This window comes from Lepisma saccharinum, chromosome 13 (genome assembly GCF_977018435.1).
Source record: "Lepisma saccharinum chromosome 13, izLepSacc3.1, whole genome shotgun sequence".
Lineage (NCBI taxonomy): Eukaryota > Metazoa > Arthropoda > Insecta > Zygentoma > Lepismatidae > Lepisma > Lepisma saccharinum.
The window spans coordinates 84,707,001-84,731,778 of record NC_139241.1 but is presented as its reverse complement, the minus strand read 5'-3'; the positions used below and the strand labels follow the sequence as shown (position 1 = coordinate 84,731,778).

The following is a 24,778-nucleotide window of genomic DNA, read 5'->3' as shown; positions in this document are numbered from 1 at the left end:
TCATATTATTTTAAAATAATTAAAATGCAAGTTTTCATTGAAACCAAATTTTGAACATCTTTTCTATTCAAAACGTTAAATCATGCCGTAAAATCGAAAGATTTGTTACAAAAAAAATCGACACTACTATGCAGTTGTCACTGGTGATTGTGGTGCTGAAAATTTGGCAATATTTTTAAAAATATGTCCTTAAAAAAATAAATTGTCGAATAAAATGTGCGGATTTTTTATTGGCGCAGTGGAAAATGTCGTCTCTGACCAAATTTCGTTTTATAAGTCTACGTAAAAACTCAGCGACAAAGTTGTAAAGATAATAATGAAATTATTTTTTGTCTTCACTCAAAGGTCCCCAGAGGCATTACTTCCTGTAAATGCAGTTTGTTTTCAAGTCGGCGCGAAGTAAGGCGACGCGCTGGCGTGAGTCTTAGTCATACTCAGGTGTTATGAGTTCGTACGTGCTCAACAGTTCAGTGACGTTTTACCACTCTTGCTGGTCTGGTGAAGTGCTGTATGTCGACATTTCGGTGATTTTTACAAGTGGTTCATGAAGTGATTAATAGCGTCCTAATCTGTAAGTCTTCAGTCATCACAATGGATCGCAGGAAAAAGGGTGAGAGAATTAGAAGTGGGGAGAGAAAAACTATTTTAAGAATGTTCGAATATTTCAAGGAAAAGAACCCTGGACGTAGTCAATCGTTCATTGTTAGTGAACTTCGTAAGGTGGCTGGTGTCAGTAGGCGTACATTCTTTAGATTAAGAAATGAAAGTAAGAAAGGCTCAATCGTTACACCCCGGAAAGAAAGAGTAACTGGACTAAAATACAAATCGAGCAGGGAAGTGAAATATAATGATTTCATTCGTAGTGCCATAAGACGCAAATTTCATGCATTTCTGTTTAGAAATGTTCCCGCAACAATTCAGTCTGTGATGAAGGAAGTTAACGACGATAAAGATTTGCCAAATTTTACATATTCGACTTTCTACCGTTTGCTGCAAGAAATGGGATTTGAATTCGAAAAGCGAGGAAATAGGGCTTTATTGATTGAAAGAAACGATATTATACTTTGGCGACATTCATATTTACGAAAAATGAGAATTTAGGAATGAGGGACGGAACATTGTTTACTTAGATGAAAGTTGGGTAAATGTAGGGCATACTTTGTCTAAAGTTTGGAAGGACAAAACAATAGCAACACCCAAGGATGCTTTTCTGGCCGGGTTGTCTACAGGTCTGAAGGGCCCTACCGCTCGGGGACCACAGTTTGTTTCGTTACATGCCGGTGGTAAGATGGGGTTTGTACAGGGAGCGAAACAAGTATTTTTAGCAAAAAAAAAAAAAAAAAAAAAAATCTGCCGACTACCATGACGAAATGGACAGTGTTAGGTTTGAACAGTGGTTCAAAGATCAACTGTTACCTAACATTGAACCAGGAACAGTAATTGTTATGGACAATGCATCCTATCACTGTAGGAAAAAAGAAAGTATTCCCACCTCAAAAAACCGTAAGGAAGATATTAAGTCATGGCTAACGTCAAAAAATGTACCCTATTCTGACGATTCTCTTAAAAGAGAATTACTGAGTATTGTAAATTCTGTGCGAGAGAGATTCAATATTAATATTGTGGACTCGATTGCAGAAGAGCATGGGGCAGTTGTTTGTAGGTTGCCTCCATACCATTGTGAAATTAATCCAATTGAAATGGTATGGAGCCAGATAAAAGGACATGTTGGACGACATAACATTAGTTTTAAGGTGAAGGAAATGGAACGTTTGATAGACAGCGCATTTGAATCAGTCACCCAGGAGCAATGGTGTAATTACTGTCGGCACGTCGAAGGGGTTGAAAATAATATGTGGAAAGCGGATCAACTGCAGGATGACATTCAACCTCTAATCGTTAGGTTAAAGAACAGTTCTTCCAGCAGTGACGAGACAAGTTCTGATGACGGCAGCAGTGAAGAGTCCGAAGACTCGCCGATGGAGGGCGTTGAACAACTGTCCCATTAAGGTAACACTTATTATATAACATTTGCGTTAAAACCTGTATTACTGTATTAACACATTAGATAAATGAATGTTACTTTATGAAATAGATTAATTATGCTTGCATTTCATAAGTCTCTCCCCATACTTTGTCAACTTCGGTTCATAATAACAATAATAATAATCATGGAAAATTAACAACTATAACAAATGTAACAACAACTGTAACAATATACAATACATACAACATGTTTATTGTGAAAGAAAGCAAGAGCGGTAATCCCGGCCGGCGATAAGAGCTAGCGCACCTTAAATGGCAACACCGCGCGGTTTCTCCATAAGAGCCATTGTGCCTTCACGATGTGAAAACGACAATAGCAAGGTCTTCTTCAGACTCTGCACCAAGTACAAATGTGCAGAGTCTGAAGAAGACCTTGCTAGAAGGTTGAAACGTTACGTTTAGTTTATGTTTTATAATAAAATAAATTTCTGCCTTGGTCAGCATATAATTTTTTCACAAAAAAATGTATTTGCTTTTTGCTCTTCAGGCCCCAGAGGTTAATTATACTGGGTGTACACAAAGTGTCTGGCACATTTCAGTTATTAATAAATCGGAGACAAATGAAGATACAAATGAACTGGTGGGATTAATAGATAAACTCAAGAAGTTTATGTCCTGTTTCAGTACACTTCTATGTGTGCTTCTTTTGTCGCACGGAGAATGTCAATACATAGGGTGACCATAAAATTTTGACCCAAAACGGGACACCCCAAGGAGGTCACTTTACCCTCTTCTGAAAATGGTTAAGCCTAATTATAAAATTATTGTTATCATTAACGAATTATTATTATTTATTAACGTATGGATCTCATAAATGATACCAATAAATAAAATATGATCTCCCATTGTCAAAAGGTAGTAATTATTATAATCTCGGTATAACTTTCATAGTGTTTCTGGTCCCTTCTGATCAGTCTACATGTTAGTACTATGTTGAAGTTGAATGTCAGAAGTATTTATTATTTGTAGAGCAGTGAATGAGAACAGCATTATGCTGCACCAGCCGTTCATAAAACTCCCCGAAAAATTTGCACCACATATCTGACACAACACGAGATTTGTCTTTGGAATTTGTGTGAACGCGCAGGAATTTACATTCTTGTTGTAAGTCCGTAATGAATCTACATGTGCTCTTGGCCATGCTTATTCACTGCTCTACAAATAACTGAAAATACACAAAACAATACAACTTTTTTTTAGTAGGAAATGTCTCAAATTTACACTTGGTTTTCAAGCTAACTCTTAGATTTTTGTACTAAAACGAGACAAATAGTGGTTTTTTGTAATACCGACGGGACGACCGAGACACGACTCTGGAACGGGACGTTGGATACCCTATCAATACGATAATCGATTTTTTTACACGTTCGAATCAGTATTTCGACATCCACGGTGGCTATCTCATCGATAATTCTGCCTTCAGTTTATTAATGTTAATCACCTTTGTAAAGGTTCGTCCTATTTTGAAGGAACGCTTTCCGGGAAGATGAATTGGATTTGGTGATCCGATGCCTTGGCCTCCGAGGTTACCCGACACAACCTCATTGGATTATTTTTCTCTGGGGTTATGTGGCAGACATTGTTTATAAGGGAAAAGTGATGAACATTTGAATTGAAAGCCAAAATAAACAACGCGATAGCCACCGTGCATGTCGACATGCTGACCCGAAAGTGTAAAAAAATCGATTATCGTATTGACATTCTCCGTGCGACAAAAGAATCACATAGAAGTGTACTGGTACAGGACATAAAACTTCATGAGTTTATCTATCTATCAATCCCACCAGTTCATTTATATCTTCATTAGTCTCCGATTTATTAATAATTGAAATGTGCCAGGCACTTTGTGTACACCCTATATCTTAACCTTAGGTTAAAAATATCCTTAACTTGTACATTTTCGTAGACATGATAGTTTTGGGGGTCAAGTCCCCCCTTGAAGTGGTCCCAGCAAGTATTCTTAAATCATCATGATATTATCGTCCTATGAAGACCAGAGGAACGGAACTCCAAAAGTACAACTTTGAGTTTTGTTTAAATACAATCTTCTTAGCTCTATTCCAATTCATATCTGAAACTTAAGGTCAAGACAATCTATTTTCACAGATCCTGGTGTGATGTACATTACTCCTTGTAACATCGTAGTAAACATGTTTTGCGCCGTGCTTCCACACACGAACTCAATGAACCAGGAATGTGACGAGTCTCAAACGAAATGCGACGATAGAAAGATATGTTGGTCATTACTATCGCGTAAGTTCACTTCAGTTCAAGGTCAATCCAAATATTACCCCTGTCTCTCCCTCTTTCTTAAAGAGACGTGCAAAGGCACATTCGTCAAACAAAAATTTCAATTAACTTCAAACCTGCAAAATATACGCTTCCACGATCCCAAGATGGTCCAACAAGGGAACGAAATAACAATTGAATGTAAGTGACGTCATAACTTACATTATTTTTTCCTGAATGCGTTCCCATTCACGATTTTCGTCCTTGCAGCCTTGGGCGTCAAAATGGCAAAAATAGCGCCAACGTTTTGCAAACATTGTCTTATTGCTTCGTCTTGATGTGGCCTCCTTGGCCTAATAGTGCCCGATTCATTCACCTTTTTGGCACGTATAGAAAGGAGGGCAAGATGTACCCACCTTTATGCAATCATCGTGGGCCTGATTGAGTCGCCTTTATGTAGCCGCCTTGGACGTAAGAATTCTGCAATATTTTCTGTTCGAAATAAGCTTTATGTTTGTATGCTTGTTAACACAGTGTGCAGGTCATATCATCTGTTGGGCAGAATGCCATTCGTGTGTTCCAGTTGGATTGGATATTCAGTTGCTTCTATTCCTGGAGACAGCATAATCGTGATGTCAGCTTGCAAACGCGTTCCTACTGGCGAGTGATTTCTTAAGGGAAGGAAGACGCGCAAAAAGCATCAATATGCGTCCCGCGCCGCGTCTAGACCAGACGCACTAAAACGCTGCTTGGTTGTTATTCCACGCCCGGCGAACGAAGTAATTGGAACCGGGCAGTTTTAAAGCTGACCTGCTCAAAGCAGAGCTCTTGTAAATAAACTCCAGATAACAAGAGAGCTCTGTCGGCCCTGAATCCACTGCATCCTGGAACAATTGAACTTCGGAGCTAACTTTGCAAAATTGTAGAGGATATTTATGATGGTAGCGATTGCTGCCTCAATAGTTTTAAGCAATCAGATTGGCTGACGTGACGTCATTAGTGTGAGTACAGACTGAGGTTAGGTTAGATAGAAGAAGAAAACGTGTTGTGGTACTAATTGCAACCATTTATAATCTGTGCAATGACATATTTATTGAGGGCACGGGTCTTTGTATGACAGTACTAAAGAAGATTTATACAAAACACTAATTATAATAATATGCATAAAATATTAATCAGGAACTTTATTTTTTGTCAACTGGATCTAACATCCTTTCCTAATTCACTAAATATTCTATTCTTTATCATTTTAATATTTAATGTTGTTGCCAGAACAGTTTTTAACAAATTTTAGCGATCTTACTACACGCAAGTGTAGATAATGAATACGTGCTGTTATATCTCTATTCTTTTACGATCTTTTTACCTACTCATGTAATAATAATAATACAATATTAATTAATTTAATATTATTATGAATAGACCTGTAAATTAACATATTAATTTAAACATCTATATTATTATTATTTCTGAGATACTGGGTTCGGACTCCCTCCCCCCGGAGAATATATTTCTAGGTATGTACTTGGATTACAGATAGGACTGCAATTTGTGTGAACAAAGCTTTGCTTTAATATAAAATATATATCCAGTCGAGTATGGAAGCAGTGAGACAGACTGTGATAGCTCTGTACAGGAAGAAGAGGCATTATACAAAGGCTTTAACGGTTCATCATGGGAGAACCGGAAAAAGCTGTTATCTTTGATTACAACAAATTAAGTTTGAAACCAGGCGTGTCACTTGCAGCTTATCTTTGCTGTTTGTTATTCTTTGGTATTCGATGCCAGCGCTATCTCGCGGTTTTTCTCTGAAACAAGTTATGAAAGCAGAAAGACTTGTAGAACTGCTGGTTATCCTATCTCGCAGTCAACTGCAATACCTGGAATATGTATTTGGGTACGGAATACAGGGTGTACAAAAATTCCAGTACGTTTTGTGAATTAACAGTATTCTAATCTGGGGCAAAGAGCCAAAAATGCATCAGATCGAAGAATTGAAGACTAATTACACAAAGTAATTGAAAATTCTACTTAAAATAATGTGATAATGTCGGTCGAATTGTACATTGTACAAAAACGCTGTGTAAAGAAGCGAATTTGCGACAATACCAAGTCAGACAAGTGTACTACGTATGTATTCTAAGTGTGTGAGAGAGGTATATAGATAGATGGAAGGTATTTGTTGGGAATGTATGCACATGTATACATTGGCAGCGATTAGGGGTGTGAGGTGCACCCCCCATTTTTGCTACTTTTCGCCATGCTCTATGGCATCTTAATGCTAAGCCTTGTCTACTAAGAAAAAGTAAACTGTTCTTGCCCACCTAGTTTTGACACCCAATCAAGGCACGTAGTAGTTCGGGACCCACCTCAAACTGTAGGTCCATTCCCGATTAGCCTTTCCGTGCATAATATAGACTAAAACCTCAAACCCAATGTACAATACGATTCCATCTGCAATAGTATTTCCTAGAGTTGGAGATTTATATCTGTCAAAGGTCTATAAATAAATCGGTAATTATGTCTGAAACAACCTTGCGACTTTTACATGTAAGAATCAGCATGTACATAAAAATTCCAAAGTACTCTATCTAAAGTCACTTTACGGTTCTTAATTACAATAGCTTATCTACAAACAGACTTTGTGTGGAGCCAATTGTGCATTTGTCATTGTCGATATCTGCTGGCTCAAACACAAGTCCTTGTTACATAATTTTATAGATATATTTTCCATCAACAAGATTGCCCTTGTACATTATTATACAAAATTCCGTTCGTATCATAATGGTTCTGCGAACGTTCAAATTAACGCTGGTGCAAAGTCCGTTATAGATTAGCATTGCCTTGCATGATGCAGACATCCTTTCGATTTATCACGCTGACCTTGGAAACATGACTTTCAAGGACCTTGTGCCTTCAAAACGTCGACGACTGAGCTCGCTGCTGGACGAGTCCGAAACAAGAGTACCGCATAGATCATGACAGTATGGAATCGATATTCAGTAAATATTGCAATGGAGTACAAAGGGTGGGGGTGCAAGATTAGAAATCGATCGACCGCAAAGACAACAGTGGGTAAATTGTTCTATATTTTCGTTCCGTTTTTGTTTTTCGTTCTTCCTATGTTCCTCCTTCTCTTTTTCTTTCCCATTCTCTCTGCTTTCTCTCTTTCTCTTCCATTCTTTGTGTGTTTCCGTTTTTCTATTGCTCTCTCTCTCTTTGTGTGCGTCTTTTCAGTTTCTCTCTCTTTCTACCACTTTCATATTCCTTATTTTTCTCATAGTTTGATGTTTTCATAATACGAATATGCATTGTTTTTTTATATTTAGCGTCGTCTTTCTGCCACTTTTCGCTAATCGCGACGATTAGGATGACTGATATAATAAAATTGATGTAGGGACGGTCACAAAGAACGCCCATGCTAAGACCGGGGATTCTAACACGGAACCTCTGGCGTCGAAACGCGTTGTGCTAGGTCAGCTTTCCTACTACGAAGGATTCTGAAAATTAAGCCCCGAGTTTCCGTGGAAGAGAAGGGGGTTGTGGCGTTATAACCAAAGTATGTGTGTATGTAAGATAAAAAGGGAAAGTGAAGTTCCCCGTGCATATTGCACCCTACCATTAAGGCACATTTAGGGGATGTGGGGTTATAGGGCCCCACACAATCCTCGATCTCGGCAACTTTGCAGGTGATGTGATCAGCACCACGCTGTGGCCGCCTTAACCCCCAGGGTTGCCCCAAGATACATTGATTTGAGGCTGGGTGAGCCCAGAGCCGCTTTATGATTTCTTTATTCATTCATACTTATGAAATTCCGACCTTACATCACCCTGCCCAGGAATCGAACCCGGGTCTCCCGCCTGGCAGTCAGACACCCCACCCACGAGACCACCGCGGCACCGTATATGTGTGTGTATATGTAAAGAGAGGACATAGGATGACCCCTCTTTAACCATACGAAAAATTTCCAGCACGCCACTGATTCGAGGACGCTGAAATACTCGTTCCAGTTCGATAATTCTGTTACGTGGCATCGTAGTATCCACGTCCATCCGTTCATGGGAACTGTGTTCTTGTAATGTGGTCCTAACAATGAGAAAGCCTCCCCTCGATAAAACATCAGAATTGTTCTCGTAAGCAATTTTCTACTATATTCATGCATTACATAAGATTTTATTCGGCAATGTAAGGTCTGTTTGACAACGGGAAATATATCATAAAGAGTGGCTTGGAATGATGTTCTGGAAACGAAGCAATCCTTCGACAAGTGCAGGAAGGGTAGGAAAATGATAGAAAGAAGGGGAAGTAGGGTAGCAAAAGAGAGCGATACAAAAGTGGAAGGAATATGGGCGGAGTTTGAGCTTTTGCTTTGGGGGGCAGACTCTGGGAGAAGCATATGATGTACGTGAGGGTTGTTGAATATCCCCTAGCTTATAAGGGGTCCGGAGACCTTCCCCCGGAAATTAAAAACAACAACTTAAAAACACTGAGTTCTAGGCCTTTTAGATTTGAAAATGTTAAATTTCCTCGCTTAAGTAAACAAATATTAATTAGTATATTGGTTGTCAGTTTTAAAAGAAGCAAAACAGTACGATTATTGGATTTTGCATTTTTTTATTGATACAATACTCGTATTACTTTAAAAAAGTTACGGTACAATAGTAAGCTTCAGAAATTTTAGAAAAAATAAATTGAAAAGTAACTGTTGACTCAACACAAAGACGTTTTACCTTTTTCTTTCTTCAAACTGTACACATCAATCAAATCGTCTAAGACCCGCTATTGCGGCGCAATTACCGCACATGACATCATGCCAAACGTCAAGATTATGGCTTCATAACAAAAATGTAGTAACTGAACTTAATAATGTTTTATTTTTTAGTCTTTTTTAAGTTGGGGGGGCAGGCCCTCTCTGGCCCCTCCAGAACTCCACCTATGGGAAGGAATGATATAAAACTAACCAGAGAGAGAGATAGAAGAAAGATAGAAAAATAAATGAGAAATTGAAAAATATGGAGGTTGAAAGGGAAAGAAAGATAGGAAAATGAGACAGAAGGGGAGTGAGCAAAAGAAATATGTACAGAAAGAAAGAGGAGGTAAAAGATGATATAATGAGAGAGCAGAGAGAGGAGGAGAAGAGACAACAAAGGAGAGAGGTAGAAAACGATGTGACTGGTTTCTTTTACTTCGCTTTTCTGTCACTGTTGGCTAACGGCGAAGATGAGGACGAAATGATAATATGATGAAACCGACGAAGACACTCCAATGCCCAGACCGGGATTCGAACCCGGGACACCTGTAGCCGTAGCACGCTGTGTTAACCACTCCGTCACGCGGGTCAGTTGAATACTTGCAATAAAGATTAAATTTGCGTGGAAAAGGGAAATATACAGAGATAGAAATAGGAAAACAAGGAAGAGATAGAAGCAGAATAGAGCACGAAGGAGAAAGGTAGCCAGAAACAGAGAAAGATATAAAAAGAAGGAGAAAGAGTGGGGAAGGAAGTAAAGATAAAGGATGGAAAGAAAGATATATTAATAAATAAAAGGAGCAGAAGAAGCGTTGGAACTTAGCATTTTCAAATCTAAAGGCTGCTTTTGACTGTACACAGAGAAGAAATATGGACAATAATAGAGAAAAGAAAATCCCAGGAAAACTCATTCGAGTAATAACAGCAACGTAAAAGAGTAGAAGAATGAGTAAGAGTATATGATCGTAAAATAAGGGAGACAAAACTTTCTTAATAAATTATACCCGAAAAAATTGAAACATTGTTAAACCTCTCTCTCTCCGAAATTCGGATTGCCTCCGAAATCCGGGTAGTAAAATTTCCGAATCGAGATTTTAAATTTTCCGGAATCCTCATATTTTTGGTCATCCCTGGTGTGAAAGTAAGATATGTTAGGAAAAATGATCTGTCTGAATAAGTATGTCTCTCACCTCGAGAACAGAAATTTTGAACAGTCTTGTCATTTGTAAGCATAGTAAACACAAAACTTCATGAAGTACTTCGTGTTTTGTAAAGCAAGAACATATTTTTCCGAAATCTATATTTGAAACGCAGGATCCAAAACAATTAAAAGGAGAAATGATATGAAGGAAATACAATGGTTCCAGAACTGCTTTTCTTTTTCAGTTCTTTCTAGCACTAACCGTGGGAAAATTTAAGCTTTTGCTTACTTATATATATTTTTTCTATGCACCATTACTTTCATGCATTCTGTGTAAGTTGCGTTGCGATGCTCTTCAATATGTGTTTTCCTCTTAAAAACAAGAGCGTTGCATCGCATGCTTTACAGTACTGGACATTCTGAGAAGTTTCATCTTGATGACGTCAGAGATTTCGTGCCTTGTTTGTAAACTCAAATATGCGAATATTCTGGCTTAATTTTTACTTCTTCCCTAAAAAAATCAAAAAACAATATTTGTATTATTTTGCTTCTCTTGTAAAGTTTACTCTGAATTGTGCAACATGAACTTAACTTTAAATACACATTTGAAATGTTCTAGAACATCAAGTTTAGGGGCTGAGACCGCTAAACCATCAACTTTGGGGGGCTCCGACCAGAGACAGCAAAACATATGACTTATTACTATATACTAAGTATATAATTATGAGCATTGTTAACATTTTTACTAACAAGAGTTTCAAAAGACGACGTGCATGTACTAGGGGAGTGGATGGGAGTTCGGGGTACAAATGGCTCTCACATGACATTCAGAACGAGATCGTAGATATATTAGGGAGATCTGTTTTGCGCTCCGTGGTAGCAGATATTAAAATATTTTGCTATTATGGTTGACGAAACTTGTGACATATCCATCCGTGAACAATTAACATTCTGCATTCGAACTGTGAATGAAAATTTTGATATTTTTGAGGAATTCATTGGCTTTTACGAGATTCAGAACACTGAGGCCAAAACTTAAAAAAGGGAGGGAGCGAGTCATTCATTAATTTATTTCAATGATCAGAGCCCCCACCCCAAATAATTTTGACAAGTCGGTGCCCCTGTTCTCGAGCCTCTTAAACTTACTGATAAAAGACAGAACATTTGAGTCTTAAAATATATTGGGCATAATAATATCAAAGTAACATGGTAGTTGGGAGGGGCATAGCCCCTATCGCCCTCCCCGTGGATCCGCGCCTGGCTCTATGCTATGACTAGGAAAGATGTGACTTCTACATGTTTTCTAAGCTCATTCTTCCATTGAATGACTTATGGTTTTGATTACCGAAGTCATCTGTTTGTTGACTCACACAGGAAACATAAAAAAAAACAAAAACATCCCGGATGTAAAGCTAGCAAAAGTAAAGCAAGATTCGATAAATGCATTGCAACATGTTTTATCACAGCAGCTCACTTCTAGAGCTTCAGTTAGCAAAATCTGGGCACGCACTTTTACAGAATAGTTGTGTGCAAGGTGCATTGATTTCAATCACTTTAAACAAATAATTTACAGAACAATATAAGGATTTTGTAGATGTCAGAATCACTTTGGTCCTTGATCCCTCTTATAAATTGTAGGTCCCGAGTTTTATTGAGAAAATTTCACACCGAAAGTACCCCTGAGGGGCATTGGTGCATGTGCGGTACATTATAAAATACATCAATTGAGCAGTATGTTTTCATAATAGTGTAAGATAATATACGTAATAGTAAAATCATACACTGACAAATTATATCTTTAAGTGGACTAGTGCTGTAAAGGTACAATATTATATAGTGTATACAATCTAAATTTATTTTATAAAGTTATTTAATTCCTGAAATTCTTTAACTGAATATAATGTATATTCCAATAGCAGTTTTTTCACCTTACTTTTAAAGGCCGTGGTTCTTTCAAAATTTTTGTAACATGATTAGCCTATTTGTGCATAAAGTGGACTTAGAAAAGCAATTGGAAGCACAGGGTCGTAAAAATTCGTACCAAATCGTGTATAAACAATTATTTTTATCTGGCGCGGGGCCTAAGGTCTGTCCCGAGTATCGAAGCAGGGTCTCCTGTGTGGTAGTCAGACGCCCTACCGACCGCCGTGGAGGAGAGAGAGGAAGTGTTTTATTGCGCGTGTTACACCTACGTACCACCGGGCACATTTAAGTTACACTGACCGATACAATTCTGACTGATTAAATGACATCAAAGCATTAAGTAACCCGTTGTTCAATGGAACCTCGGGGCTATCAACAATCGCTCTTTTCTGCCAGGGCAGAGGACATCGGGAGAAAGTTCCCGCTCTACGGGGGTCAATGCCTCTGCTCCGTCGTAACTTCATCGCGAAAGTCTATATTTTCCACCAGAGCCGCGACTGACTTCCAGTCAGACACAATCTGTCCAGTAAAGTGGGTTGGAGGTTAATATGAAAGAGCGAGCAGAGAATATAAGCGACATACGGGCACAGGAGAAGGATGGTGAGTACATACAGCTAGAGACTGGATCGAGACGAGACTTGACACTGTCTCGGTTTTGTTCTCGTCTCGAAAAATGTTAATATATACGAGGGATGATCAGAATAAATGTTGATTGATTGAATTCGATTTTACGTCGCTTTTCTTCCACTTTTGGCTAATCGCGACAATGGACGTCCGCTGGATTTTCCCCAAGGACAGGCAAGCGAGGCCTATTTTCCCCCATAATAGTGATGCCTCCTCAAAAAACACTACTTCAGTCTGAAATTATCATGTTCCTTCAATGCTCTTGTAATAATTAACATGAATTACTGCGACTGAAATGAAGTTATGTGTGAAATATATACTCTTTTAGATGGACATTCATTTTCCATCCGGACGTCCAAGATGAGTGATGACACGAAGAAATTGATCAAAAGACACTCACAAGGATTGATTGATTTGTTGTTTTAAGTCCACTTTATGCACAGTAAGGCTAATCGGGACTCGACCGACAGTTTAAAGTGGGATCCGAACCACTATACCATGTGCCTCAACCGGCTATCGAACCCGGGACCCCTTGATTACAAGGCGACGACGCTACCACTGCGCCATCGCGGAGGCCAGTCACTTACAAAGATCACCAACGTTCAGGCAGGGATTCGAACCAGTGACCCCTGGCAAAACCTGGCAAAAAAAAAAAGAAATGTTACAAAGCCTGTGAATAACAGGGTACTGTTTATAGTGTGGAAATAAGTATGTGGTGTGAAAGTGGGCATGTGGTACTACAAGGCACGTAGCCAGGGGAGGGCTCGGGGACCTGTTCCCCCCCACCAAAAAAAAGGAAAAACATACAAGATGTTTTTCAACCATTTTCTTCTTGTTGTTGCTTCTGTGCTTGTATTCTGGTAACACACTGCTGGAATTTTCTTTCCAAAAATAGTAGTAATAGTACACTCGCCTCAATTAGTACTCCAGCAGTTTGTTTCTTTATACAGCATATTTGCAGAAGATACAATTCAATCGGCAGGTGTATCAATACGCTGTATAAAACACAATTTTTTACTAACTTCGTTGACCCTGTACAAGTAGGTACATTTTTAAATATGTTCATCAGACTCTAGGACACAACTGAAATATTCCCTTAAATATGCTTAAGTTCTCTTAAAATCACAAATGAAAACTACAAATCTAGTCTTTGAATATAACCTATATTATATTCTAACATTCTTAGACGGTCTCCGTGGCAGAGTGGTTAGCACAGCGCGTTATGACGCCAGAGGTCCCGGTCTGGGATGTTCTTTGCGAGTGTTGTGACTTGTCTTCTGCATTCACGAATAACAGTATTTAATTTATTTCTGTTGTACACAAGTTTATAAAATTAACAGGGAACCACTGAGATTAAGAACGCCGTATCAATGTCGATATTTTTTTTTAAGTTGTTGATTTCGATTCGTTTTTGTTATGCAAGAAGATTGATTTAAAATGTCTTGTGTTAAAAGATTGCAAATGAGTTTATCGAATTATTTAAAGTGAAATAATACTTTAGGAAGTTAAGTTGTGTTATTTTAATTGTTATACGTAAGTAATATAGCATATGGAAACCCAGTTGAGCGCTGAGGACTTGAAATTTAATTTTTAAATTGCGAAGTAAAATAAACCAATTCAATCAATCTAATATTCTTTGTTTTTTTATTGGAAAATTTGTAGGATGTAAATATCACAAAGCATGGCATAAGAAGAAAACATCGAAGGATAAAATGTCGGTGCTTGGTAGTGCGGAGGGAAGGGGCTCACCAAACCACAACTCTGACAGGTGCTAAAATATCTGGTTATACACTTCCAAACGAGTTAACTGTTAACGAGACAATTTACACCTCAAAAAGAGTAGCTGTAACCGTTTATATTTCAAAATGAGCAGCCGCAACTGTGTTACTGCAGTTTTCCTAGAATAGCACCCCCCTCCCACCCCCCCTTGGCACACAGTTGATGTAAAGACCTAAAGTATGCCATGTTAATGGGCCCGGGAGAAACTGTATGGAAAGAGCAGCTAAATATTTACACAGAGGCTTTCCGCTTAAGCTGCCGAGACAAAGGCCTTAGCTTCTCTCACACTAAAAGGCGGCTTCAGGAAGTTGAAGGCAGCGGAGTGAGACAAGCCTTCTCTTCTTGGGTTATCAAGCGTCTTCGGAGTTGGCTTTACTTGTAAATGTAAATATTGAAATTACCATTGTTAACCTTCGTTTTTCCAAAGACCAAATGGCAATCGTGTGTCATTTCAAAAGTGGTTTTCATTTTCTGCCTTGGGTTTTCCAGAGTTCTTTACTGATTTCATTTCATTTTTTTTCATTTCTTAAAAGTGTGGGGGCTGTAGCCCAGGGACGGCGCTGGGGGGGGGGGGGGCGAAGGAGTGCTTGCGCACCCCTTGATTTTCTTCCGCACCCCCTTCAGCACCCCCTTTTCAGTACTTATTTCCAACCTAATGAAATGTTATAGTATTACGTTATGCTATTAAAACAATGTCCTCACTTTGAGCGTAGAATGTAAGATATTGAACTGATAACGCTATTATTGTATGCAACAGGCAGTGCTAAAAAAATATTTAAAAAACATGAAACAACTCACACTGAGCTGTAGTTATCGAAAACGCCACCGGAATAAACGAAAGTACAAACAATTCTCAACAGCATTGTTGATAGAAAATAGTTTTATTTTCCACCTACTTACTTGTTCTATCTCTATTCTCAAAACCGACCAGCAACTAAAATTGTAGTTGCCCGGGAAATTATTTAACGCGAGTTGGTAGATTATTCATTGCTGTTTTTTTTTTTTTTACTAGAACTTCAGGTTGCATAGCGATTTTATTTTACCCAACGCACACAAATTGAACACTCAGCAGTAGTCTCTGATATCTGTGCAAAATGGGAAAGAACTGTTTATCAACAAAATGTTGATATAAGGTGAATCCAGTTTCTATTTTAAATAGTGTACTCGAGCCTGAACTTGGCACCAACGCCAAAGTATTTTCAGTTCAATTTCAACTTTATGATTTGTGTAACAACAACAACAATAATAAAAGGTAAAATATAAGTTTCTGGAAAGATATGAAGTGTTACTCTGCCCCCTCGGGAGAAAAAATTATGCGGGCTGTTTGATGTTTTCTATATTTTCAACATCGCACCCCCTCAGCACCCAGTAGCGGCTTCTGCCTGTTCGCACATTTGCACGTGAACACCCAAATGAATCTTTAATGCAATTAATTTTTATTATACTTATTCATTGAACACTATCTCCTCCAAAACATCAAACGTTTCCACGCCCCATCGGCTACCATATCGTCGTACGAGCGCCTGCAGACTGAGGTGCGTTAATTTCGCACAAGTCGCAGTGTGTTCGTTTGCCACTGCTTGCAGCACGCAAGGAGAGGGAAGGGATTGGCCCCTGTAGCTTGCAGTCTTATGGGCTTTACGAACACTGCTAGTGCTGTGTTCACAATGCAACACTTTTTCTGACGCAAAGCTGAAGTGCACACCCATTAAGATGACCTAGATGATTAACCCTGGCGGCGCCGCTGTAGCCCCTTCAACTCCCCGCCCCCATTGAGTACGCCAGGGGCTTATGCTATCGCTGTCTGGAGGTGAACCAAGTTTAAAATATTTTAGTAGCTTTTCTGCATAACCACTAATCTTCTAGATTGCTGCAATATATAATATATGTCCAAGAAAATACGTACTTAGCCTACAAGGATATTTCTCTATATCCATCCTGTGCTGGCCTCCGTGGCGTCAGCGGTTCTGGGTTCGAATCCCGGTCTGGGCAGTGGTGTTCTTTGTGAGTGTCCCTTTCATCAATTTCATCATAGCATCACTCATCCTCGTCTTCGCGATTCCCAATAGTGGCAGAAAAGCAACGCAAAATTACAAGAATCAAATCAAAGAAGTTACATATACTAATTTTGAATTCTCTTGGTTTGAACAGTTGAGCATTCATGCCGTGCCCAAAATATTTCCACTGGTTTGGGCCCAGGGGGCAAACACCCCTGTGGCGCACCGGAAACAAATTCTACATGCTTTTAATTCTGTTAGTTTGCAACACTGGATATTTCCTGCAGCGTGGGATAAGCTAATAGAAGGGACAGACACCAGTTAAGAGGCGCTTTTATGCGCATTCATCTCTTTACAATCGCTGTCGGCCTGCTTCCGCCTTGGAACCCTCCGACACTTACAATCTGCCTTTCGTCAAGGTTAAACGTAATTTCAAAGCGAGGCGATGGAAACACTGCCTCCCAGTACGACTTCAACGCGAAAGATTCGAAGAGTGTTTTTGTTTCTTGTTAGGCTCAGATGGACTAAAGTAATCATTATTTTATATCAGGTTCATGGTTAAAGGTTCAGGAATTTTAAATTAATTCAGTTCCGGTCCAGGAGAGAAAACCAGCGAGCGTAAATGGGTTCTGGACCGTAAAGAACAATTTTATCTATAAAGTATTTCAATTCCGGTCCATGAACCTTTTTCCAGATCAATTTAAATACGGTCCAGGAACCTTTTTCCCCCAGTGAAACAATACCTAACTTGGACCGAATTTAAATTGTGCGAGGAAAAAAGGGTTCATTCATAATTGTTCCCATGGGCGTCGCCATAAATTTGAATAATATAAATAATAACAATAATTATACAATAATAATTAAAATTTCATAATAAAAAAACAATTTTATTCCAAAATAATAATAATAATAATTATTATTATTATTATTATTTTGGAATAAAATTGTTTTATTATTATGGATCATAATAATAATAATAATTATTATTATTATTATTATTATTATTATTTTGGAATAAAATTGTTTTATTATTATGAAATTTTAATTATTATTGTATAATTATTGTTATAATAATAATAATAATAATTATTATTATTATTATATCCTTAAGGGGGCTTACTCAATTCAGCAGATGAGTGAATATCGAGCACAAGTTTTTTTTGTTTTTGTTTTGTTTTTTTTACGTTTCGTACAGTGTGTACTGAAATGCACAATTATTATACTTTGTTATCAAATTTTAAGATACATTCAAGAAAAAGCTCTAAAATTTAGATAGAAATTTTAGTCATAAAGTTTTTGTTGTTTGACCTTATAACTTAATTTTTGGAATTTTGAAAAGTGTGGAACCAGTTACTCTCTTTAAAAACTTAGCCTGGTGCATGGATTGTAACCTCAATCGCGTAATGCGCTACGAAACAGGAGATCCTAGATTTGAACTCCTATCAAGGGGGATTTTCAACTTTATCGGACAGGGAATTTAAAAGTTGGAAATAAAATTTTGGGACAATCATAACGGAATTTTCTGTGTATATTCCTTGTGACGCAGGAACTAAACTGGAAAGAGGACAGCATAAATGAAAATGGAGGGGTTATGGGTGGGCTGCAATTCCGAGAATAAATCCTGTTTCACTCAACTTTCAGAATTCCAAATGTATGAAAATTCTAGCTCTATCGTTTCAACGTCTCCTTGTATTTGTGTGATGCTTCGAAAAAAATTTTGAAAATAGTTACAGATTTTGGTTTCTGAACTTCCATTAATCCAACATGTCAGATGTTTCGGGGGGGGTTTGAACCCTAGAAACCCCCCCCCCTCTAAATACGGCCATGAATAGAACATATAAGAATTTATGAATTCGTGGACCTTTAACGATCCTGTTTTATATATTGTTTAAAGTGGGTTACGAACCACTCTCCGGAATCGAACCCACATATATAGAAGGAAGGGGAAGATATACTCTATCCCCCCCCCCCAAATCCCTCCTAGGAGAACGTATCTCTTTCGTTACATCAATATCCAGCCTCAAGTAATTTTTATACTTTATATGTTATATAGTGTCCACTTGTGGCTAATCGCAAAGATGAAGATGAATGATGGTATGATGAAATTGATGAAAGGACGGACACTCCCAAAGAACACTCATGCCAGGCCGGGACACAAGATTTTCGTACAGAATCTTGTCTCGATATATCTCGAAGGGTTTCATCTCGTTCTTATCTCGATTTTTGATTAGTGATCGCAACCTTGATATAATTCGTATAATATTCACTCCAAGACAAAATAATCGAATACTTTCTTTTACACGCAAAATAAAAAAAACGAAAGAACTGGTTATTAAAAACGTTGCGTTATATAATGTTCATTACATAAAAATGCACTCATTTTTATGTCATCGTGAATGTTGAGCATTTATTTTTAAGCGTTGAGAATGCATTGCATAATTATCACTTTTAATAACCAGTTCTGCATCCGTATTATCATTATAATTTGACTGGCATCTGAAATTATAATTACATCACGTTGCCGCTTTGCTACTTATCAATTTCTTTTCACAAAATCTTTAAACAACTCGCAAAATTTCAGCTTGTTACACACAGATAACATCTTATACTAGCACTTACGCAATTCTATAGGTATGCGAGATTGCAATATTACGAAATTAATATGAAATTATTAATTCAGTATTCCTAGGTGTAGACAGGAATTTGTCGATTCGTTATTTCTTGGTGCACTTGTTATGACGTTATTGTGTAATGCTTCAAGGCAACACAGTGGCGTGCTTAAAAATTTGTAACTGAGAATGGTTTAATGGCCACTTACAGGGTGTTGAGATGTAAAGTTTACAGTGGATGTTAATTTATTTATTCGACGCCCTTTATTTTCTATTATATACGGGTAGAGAGCTTTCAGACCGAAGCGACACATGTCGCTTGGAAACGAATCCCCAATAATCATTGCAACCTTTCGAATCCCCACCACCCGGAGGCGTCTCATGAACGCATGCGGTGCATGCTGCGCATGCGTCAATTGTGGGAAAAAGGACAGCTTGCTCTGCGACGATGTTCATGAGCATTTCTACATTCTAATTTCTTCATATAGGAGAAGTATTTATTTTACACGAGAGCGCCCAACTAGGTTTATATTACATTTCTTGGATCTGAAGTGAAAGAAGGTAATAATTCTTTTCCCACAATTGACGCATGCGTCACTTCAGATCCAAGAAATGTAATATAAGCTTAGTTCATAGCTCTCGTGTAAAATAAATACTTCTCCTATATGAAGAAATTAGAATGTAGAAATGCTCATGAACGTCGTCGCAGAGCAAGCTGTCCTTTTTTCCCACAATTGACGCATGCGTTCACGAGACGCCTCTGCCACCACCCTAATCCGATCATAAATGCTATAGGCTAGCGAAATCCAGGAAGACGCGTTCACAAAATGCCTAGACTTAATTAAGAAACAAATCCAATATGCCAGTTTATAATGTAATCTAATGAAAAGGAAAATCAAGAAGTGTTATGTCTGGAAAGTACTGGGATCAGTGACAGTCTACTCTACCGAATCAAAACATGTCAATTACTGCTAATTAAAACTCGTCATGTTAGGAGTAGATTAAATTAGGCCTATTGTCCCTATTACCTGGTCACAAGGCAATACGTGGCAATAGAAATATAAGTATACAGTGTTACAATATTCCCATGCGCAAGGAACACGACCGTTGTGCGATATGGAATAGAAGAGAAAAATAGGAATTGCAACCAAGACATGGAGATAAGGACACAACACGAACTAGAAGGCAGGGCAAAAAAGCTGTCGAAACTTCAAAATACCTTATCCGCCATGATAAGTCTTGATCTTGATCCTTAAAGCGATACAACAAGTTGCACGTGTCGCTTGTCGCGAAATTTTCGTATGACGTACATTGCAGGATATCGGAGATTTACAAGAAACTACTGTTCTTCAGTGATTTTTCAAAGATAATTAATCTAAAGTGCAAAATTCATTGCATAAAACCGTTAAAAATTTAAATTGGAATGTTATGGAGAGAAAACAAGGGCCTACAAGTCGTGACGTCATTTTTACCGTTCGTTGAATACACCGGATGGACTCACCTTACATATTCCACCTTGGTGCGAACCGAATGAACAGAAGCGCCACCTACTTCCCGAAGATCACGTGAACAATTCGACAAGTCACGCGGTGCTTAAACGTACGTGTTTCGCATATGGTTGAAACTACAAGTCACGGACCGGTGAAAACAATTTTAGCATGGCAATGTCCAGCGCTAAGCTTTCGGAATCTGTCTGAATGTCGTGCTAATATATAACGACCTTCGCTTGCAAGGCAAAGGGACGTTTGTTCTCAAGCCATGCATTGCATACGTTCCCTTGCACAGTTGGCTAAAGACAGACAAAAGCGTTTCAATGTTTGTGTTATTCCACTTTATGCACAGATAGGCTCTGTTAAAAGTGGGAACCACAGCGGTTCGCTTTGTAATCAAGGGGTCCCGGGCACTGGCGTACGCAGGATTTTTTTTTCGGGAGGAGCTGGAATTGATTTATTGATTTGCTTTATTTTACTTCACTTCTTGTGCCACTTTTGGCTAATTTGCGAAGATGGGGATGAGTGATGATATGATGAAATTGATGAATGGACACACAAACATCCATGCCTAGGCCAGGATTCGAACCTGGGACCCCTGGCGTCGTAGCGCGGGAGGAGCTGGAATTGCTAACGTAGATGCTACATAGCTGCCTTCTAAGGGGCGACATATACAATGAGATATTCTATAATTAGAACTTTCTGCTCTCAAAAATAGCAATAAAGGCCATTTGAAGGTGGTTTTGCATTTACCACTCTGGATTTTCCCGATTTTTTCACTGCTTTTTAAATTCTCAAAATTTCAAAGGGAACTGTAGGCCCACTTCCTGTGTACGCAAGTGGTTCCGGATCCGATTCCTGGTGGAGGCACATAGTGGTTCGAATCCCACTTTAAAATGTACGTCCAGTGCTCAATTAGCCGTACTGTTCCAAAAGTGGACTTTAAAAAAACACAAACTCAACTCAACTCACAGTGGCGGTTATACCAGTTTTGTGGTTTCCTTGCTCAGTGGGGCGTGCATCGGGTCACCTAGGTCTGTTGTTTGCGCATGCGCAGTGAATGCTTACGTAACACTGGGTAAGATTTCAGACTGGAGTGACAAGCGACACGGGCCACTTTAGTCTGTAGGCAAACAATCTCTGCGAATCCACAAACAACAGACCAAGACGACACTATGAACGCCATTGAGCCAATCCGAGTGACATGTGCAGCTTGTCGTGTCGCTCCGATTCGAAAGGTTGCATTTATTAATGAGGGTTCGCTTCCAAGCGACACGTGTGTCGCTTCGGTCTGAAAGATGCTTAACTGCGTCTTATCTTTCGAAGGTCTGTCAGGCCATGTTGAACTGAAAGCGAGCGTCACCAAAGCTCTCAACGTTTCAACACTTTCGCACACATATTTCTTCTGCGATCATAAAGTTCTATAGTCGCAAGTGCCATCATTGAAAACGCTCTTGGCATCACGTACACTTCGCAACATCTTATTTGACCGCCCTGAAAAATTTCAAAGTCCGGAATTCGTAAATTTGGCAGCATAGCGCTTCAGAGCCAACTAAGAGTAGCCAACTTTGCAACATTTCTTCTTCCTGAATGAAAACGCTCGTGATTTTTTTTTTCATTCTTTCACATTCCATTAAGTAAAGATACATTAAGCAGTAATAAAATATATGAGTAGACAAAAAAATGTTAAGTAGAAATACGAATGTTGAAAATATTTCAAGATTCTTTGTTCTGAATTTGAAAATAGGAAAATGTATGTGCATTGTGCAACATTGAACAGGTTCTCATCCACCTGGAAAGAATTGCGGTCACATTTGAATGCAAGAAGGCACATTTATGATGATTTTATGCGAAATGTTTAGTAAAGATACCTTGCACAACACCAAACGATTCTGCAAAGTGTGTCTTTTCCTTGGTTCTTGGCGAAAAATGGTTCGAAACTCCGGCACAATGTTGCTTCAACTGAGATTAACGTGTTTTACTGAGCTTTCTGTTAACAATCTCCTGGAGTAGTTGGTTAGATGACAGCACTTTCGTTTTTTTACTGTTTTCGTCAAGATCGAAACATCGTAGGTTCAAATCCCACCCTTTCCTTACAATTTTTTCTTTTTATTTACCGAGTACGAAGTGTTCTAATAACGTAATATAATATTATATGATATTACTGTAAAATATTTATGCGATGCATGCTCAGTGGCGGCGTTTGGGTTTCAAAACTGATGGGGCAAGGTGGGGGGGGGGAGGGGAAGGACAGTTTCTTTCGCTTTGTAGATAATGTTTAGCATAGTGCTGGGTCATCTGCCCCTCCACACTCCATAATCGTCGCTACTGTGCATGCCTGAAGTAATGCTTCTACTAATGTTTTTAATCTTTCAGTGATTGGCAGGATTTTAGGAAATTCTTTTCCTTTCATTCAGCTGTTATAAGTTAAAACATATTAAGAACTTACATGTCAACTTTCTGCATCCAGAAATGCTGGACATAAATCGCATAAATATCAACGGAAATATCCAAGAAACGTAGATAAACATTCTCGGCCAAAGCCGTTTACTTCCCGAAAAAGATTTTGCAAAGAAGTAGGTTTGAACCCATGACCTTCCATTCCATAAGCAAACGAGCCCCCTACACCACACGGTTCACGTTATTTTATGCACTCGGTTCGGATCCCACTTTAAACTGTAGTTCCAGTCCCGATTAGCCTTACTATGCATAAAGTTGACTTAAAACACCAAATCAACCAATTCATCTCCTTTCAGAGTGGGCCTTCTATGATACTGTAGTCGGCCAGCATCCGAAAATACAGTTCTGCTTCGCGTATACCAGAGTGTAATTGCATTTAATATTGTGACTAATTTTACTTTAAAACTACAGAATAAAGCGATAATAGGGTCCAGAAAAAGAACCTCAAAGTAGATCTTCACACAAAGTATTTTAATCCATTGCCAAACATTTCAGATAAGAATAATATTAAGATTTTCCATTGACCGTATTTTCGATTCATGGTGAATTTGCTAAAAGGACCATGTCAAGAAATCTAAATATGTAAGTTTTACTAGTAAATGCATTTAAAATGCACGAAACAACAGGGGAGGAGAAAAATAAACCTCAAAAATAAGTAAAAATGCAACAAAAACTGTTAAAAATACTGACAAATAAACTAAAAGCCAAAAAAGACCGAAATATGCAAAAAAAAAAAATGTAAAATAGAAAGTGTTTTCCGGCTCTAACTGAAGGGAAACGGACATGATATCAGGTTCAGCATTGTTTTTAAGGGTCAAAAAAAAGTTGATTTTTCATGAACTTCCGGACCCTAATTAGTAATTATGACCATTGAAAAAGTTGGAGGTAGCTTACTTAAAATTTTCTTGCTGAGGGATCGTATCGTCCCATATCTCCACTTCATAATAAAGAAAAACATCAAGTTCATATTTGGAAAATGACTTGGAGTTTTCCACCACGAAAATATGTTTTTCATAGTTTGCAGTTCGTTAGCATTATCTTTTTAGGTTTCCATTGTTTTAATTTCACACATATTTTATATTTCATACGGTCCTCTCTCTTTTCATACAGTCTTTGGAAAAAAGCTGGTTTCTTGTCAAACGGGGTCTGATTCAAATGACTCCTTTTCGCTCTCCTGTTCCTACTTTAAACAAACAACAAAATAGTTCGTAACTAAAAGATTGCTTGTTCAAAACACAGAATTTTTACACAATTTACAAAATATGACAAAACGCCAATAGACATGTTCATCATTTTTCCCTTTCAGCGTTTCTGGATTTTATCTGAATTCGTTTCCTCATGAAAAATGCCATGAGGAAATTATAGATATGACATTATGTGTGAATTGGTTTCTTCAAACTGGTAGCAGATTTTAACATGAGCTACCTGGAGAAGAGGTAGCGTGCTTGATTCTTACGAGGGAGGTCGTAGGTTCGATTCTCCACCTAGGCAGGATTTTTTTCAGGAGTATATCGTTGGGTGTAAAGTTTATCCACCGTGTTAAGAAGTTAACATTAGTCTCTGTATTTCACGAGAGGAGAAGAAATAGTAAGAGAAAGTTATTTCGATGATAGGAGGAAGTCACATGCCACGTGGAATGCGCAGAATCAAGTTACATAGAGCTAAGTCTGTAATGGTGGTTTCGAATATTGCAAAGTTAGTGCGGAAAGTTTGTTATATCTGATACTCG

The 24,778-nt window shown here is 38.4% G+C and overlaps 1 protein-coding gene across 4 annotated transcripts in view; it reads left to right on the top strand.

Annotated features, from left to right (window-relative positions):
- Positions 1 to 24,778, top strand: part of LOC145997485 (fatty-acid amide hydrolase 2) — a 96,844-nt gene that overhangs the window by 5,123 nt on the left and 66,943 nt on the right. The window contains exon 1 of one of the 4 annotated variants that reach the window (XM_083134585.1): positions 12,593 to 12,690. The exons of the other annotated variants lie outside the window; for them this stretch is intronic. Coding sequence (XP_082990711.1) covers positions 12,639 to 12,690 — 52 coding nt within the window. The 5' untranslated portion in view covers positions 12,593 to 12,638. Of the gene's footprint in view, positions 1 to 12,592; positions 12,691 to 24,778 lie in introns of those variants that run through there. 4 annotated transcript variants of the gene reach the window in all.